The sequence below is a fragment of the Trachypithecus francoisi genome, unplaced genomic scaffold (assembly GCF_009764315.1).
Source record: "Trachypithecus francoisi isolate TF-2019V2 unplaced genomic scaffold, Tfra_2.0 Lachesis_group2, whole genome shotgun sequence".
NCBI lineage: Eukaryota > Metazoa > Chordata > Mammalia > Primates > Cercopithecidae > Trachypithecus > Trachypithecus francoisi.
The window spans coordinates 137,053,793-137,057,438 of record NW_022681465.1 but is presented as its reverse complement, the minus strand read 5'-3'; the positions used below and the strand labels follow the sequence as shown (position 1 = coordinate 137,057,438).

General features: G+C 51.6%; 1 protein-coding gene across 1 annotated transcript; it reads right to left on the bottom strand.

Annotated features, from left to right (window-relative positions):
- Positions 1-633: 633 nt before the first annotated feature.
- On the bottom strand, positions 634-3,004 carry ADRB2 (adrenoceptor beta 2). Its single transcript, XM_033180501.1, has one exon. It carries the CDS (start codon positions 2,422-2,424, stop codon positions 1,177-1,179), a length of 1,248 nt encoding a protein of 415 aa, XP_033036392.1. The 5' UTR covers positions 2,425-3,004; the 3' UTR covers positions 634-1,176.
- Between the last annotated feature and the right edge of the window lie 642 nt (positions 3,005-3,646).

Genomic DNA, 3,646 nt, shown 5'->3' with positions numbered 1-3,646 from the left:
CTGAACCGAGGAGAGTCAGTGGGAGAAGAAAACAGGGACCAAAGGAAAGAAGGAAAACGGGTTAAAATTCTATTTCTAGGTCACGTGGAATCCAACAGTTATGTGTTCTCCAGTTTTTCTCCCCATGACCAATGCCTTTTTAATTTTCCCTCGGAATTACGGGGCCATGTTCGAGTAGCTTCCTCATAAGAACATCTTCCTTATCCCTAAAATGCCAAGCCCTGATGCAGTACAAAGAGCTATAACACATGGCCAAGACATAAACAGTTATGAAACAAGTAGAACTGGAAGGTGGGTGGTGGGGGCGTGTGGAGAGAAAAAAAAACATATGCCCATAACTCTGCTTCTGTGAGTCAGTGTTTCCGAGGTAACAACACAGAACAACAACCGTAGGGAGAGTTGAGCTATACTAAGAGCAGGCAGAACTGATTTGGGGCATGAGTGTCAGGAGAGATGCAGCTTTGCAGCAGCAGATTCAAAGGCAAATGAAAGGGTTAAGCAATCTGTGCGTGTCATTCTTGTATCATTCTACATTAAGTCATGGGCAGTTATTACAAGTAGTTACCTGTGGTTTCCAGTCGGGGAGGCAATGATACTCCAGACAAGGGGTTTTGGAGAAACAGGTGCAATGAAGGCATGGTCAAACAATTTATTTACTGTAAACTTTAGACTTTGCTCAGGAAAACAACTGAAGCTGCTCCTCAAATCCCTGCCTAAAATACCCCGTGTGAGCAAATAAGAGGAGCGGGGAAGAGTCCATGTTCACAGCTGAAAGGTCTGAGATATTCAAAATCCTCAAGTCCGAGGGTGTGGGAAGGAAAATCTCCTTCAGATACAAATTACCAGCAGCAATATATTACCCCTAATACTTGAATAGTGAGGTAGATACATGGAAAAGTCATGAAAACATAGCAGACTCAGGTCCTCTAGGACTAAAGCCCTTTTAGACATAAACTTACAAATTCCATGCAAAGAGGAACTGAACTGTACAATTAACAAATAATCACCAAATAAGTTTTCTCTCTTTTTACAGCTTAAAAAAATAAAAAAGGCAGAAGGATGCCCCTCCTCCTGCATATCTCTATACAATTTTATTCTAAGTTTATTACCCTCAAGTTAAATAGTCTGTTTAGTGTTCTGTTTGGGGGGGTGGTCTTAAAAAGTAGAAAAACTGCTTTACAGCAGTGAGTCATTTGTACTACAACTCCTCCCTTGTGAATCAATGTTATCGCTAGGCACAGTACCTTGATGGCCTACAAAGTCTTCCGTGCCTGGGAGGTCTTCACACAGCAGTTTATTTTCTTTCTCCTGTTCCAGGTGATATCCACTCTGCTCCCCTGTGTTGCCATTGCTGTTGCTGGAGTAGCCATTCCCACAGGCCTTCAAAGAAGACCTGCGCAGACACAGAAGCTCCTGGAAGGCAATCCTGAAATCTGGGCTCCGGCAGTAGATAAGGGGATTGAAAGCAGAATTGACATAGCCCACCCAATTTAGGAGGATGTAAACTTCCTTAGGGATGAGGTTATCCTGGATCACATGCACAATGTTAACGATGAAGAAGGGCAGCCAGCAGAGGGTGAAAATGCCCATGATGATGCCTAACGTCTTGAGGGCTTTGTGCTCCTTCAAGCAGAACTTGGAAGATCTGCGGAGTCCATGCCCTGTCCGCCCATCCTGCTCCACCTGGCTAAGGTTCTGGGCATGGAAGCGGCCCTCAGATTTGTCAATCTTCTGGAGCTGCCTTTTGGCTTCCTGAAAGACCCTGGAGTAGACGAAGACCATGATCACCAGGGGAACGTAGAAGGACACGATGGAGGAGGCAATGGCATAGGCTTGGTTCGTGAAGAAGTCACAGCAGGTCTCCTTGGCATAGCAGTTGATAGCTTCCTGGTGGGTGGCCCGGTACCAGTGCATCTGAATGGGCAAGAAGGAGGTAAGGCCTGACACGATCCACACCATCAGAATGATCACCCGGGCCTTATTCTTGGTCAGCAGGCTCTGGTACTTGAAGGGTGAAGTAATGGCAAAGTAGCGATCCACTGCGATCACGCACAGGGTCTCAATGCTGGCCGTGACGCACAGCACATCAATGGAAGTCCAAAACTCGCACCAGAAGTTGCCAAAAGTCCACATTTTCATGAGAATATGGGCGGCCCCAAAGGGCACCACTGCCAAGCCCATGACCAAGTCAGCACAGGCCAGTGAAGTGATGAAGTAGTTGGTGACCGTCTGCAGACGCTCGAACTTGGCAATGGCTGTGATGACCAGCACATTGCCAAACACGATGGCCAGGACGATGAGAGACATGACGATGGCCATGCCTACTACCCACGCCTCGTCCCGTTCCTGCGTGACGTCGTGGTCCGGCGCATGGCTTCCGTTGGGTGCCAGCAGGAAGGCGCTGCCGTTCCCGGGTTGCCCCATGGCGCACAGTCTGGCAGGTGAGCGCACTGTCTGCAGGCGCCTCAGCGGGCGGACCCCCGGAGGGGCTCTGCGGGCCGCGAGCGGACGCCTGGAAGCCTCATTCAGCGGCCGTGGGGTGGGTGTTGTGGGGACACGTCTTGCACACTTAGCTTGTCGGGTGCCAGGGGCTCGCGGTGCCCGCCAGTTCCAGTTCGTGCTCTGGAGAAGCCGCCTCGGAGTGCGCTCTGCCCGTTATGTGCACAGGACTTTAGGGGAACTGCCCTCGCCGTGACGTAAGGGAACTTTCGGCCAATGGCACGCCGGCAGGCCCGAAGGGGCGAGGCACCCATCCCCTTTCCTCCCCTCCTCTCGCCCTCCCTCTCCTGGGGCTGGCCCGGGCGGGGCCCAGCTGCTCCCGGGCGGGCGGGTCACCACTCCTTCCCGGCTACCCTGGCTGGCCCCAGAGGGCTAAAGCTGGAGCTGGCGTGCTTACCAGCCAACCCGGGAGCTTTTGGCTCTTCTGTGTCCGCTACCTGCCTGCCCTGGGCGCCTGCGCGGCCTGAGGTCTCAGGGCAGAGGGCAGCACACCGGCACTGCCCCACATTCGGAGAGAAATGAGAGTGCCCACCGAAGCACGCACATACAGGCACAAATACACCCCAGCAGACATGCTCAGACTTATACGGAACCACAGCCATAGACACTGAGACACACCCTCCCAGCTCACGGACATGCACACTCGCGCGCGGACTCACACAGAAGCCGTCAGGCACAAAGTCACCCCTGTCCAACACAGAAACGCGGCCACAAACAAACACAGAAGCACCCAGAAGCACAAAGGCATGGTGACACACACAGAAAGTAAACACACACGCTGGCCTGGAGGCATCCAGAGCGACACAGACACGGATGTCTCCATCTGGGTACTCACAAACTTCCCTCACCCAAGCACTGCTAATGGCCCCCTCCCAGCATACACCCGGTAACCCAGCATATTCCCTTTCAAACATTTGGCAAGAGCGCAGGTGACTTCAACAGCTGCCGATTTCCTCAGCACACTCGCTGTCAAGTACTTTGGGTGCCCTCCTTGGGAATTTGCAGGCACGAAGACAGTTTTACCCTTTGGATTTCACCTGGAGCAGGGGTATGCATGTATGTATTTCGGGACGGAGAGAGAAAGTTGTGTACTTTTGTTTTAATTTTGTTGTTGTTGTTGTGTTTTTAACTCTTGAGAGTGTGGCAT

What these genes read in the sequence shown, in the direction of transcription:
- ADRB2 (XM_033180501.1), bottom strand. Translation starts at nt 2,424, where the DNA reads ATGGGGCAACCCGGGAACGGCAGCGCCTTCCTGCTGGCACCCAACGGA.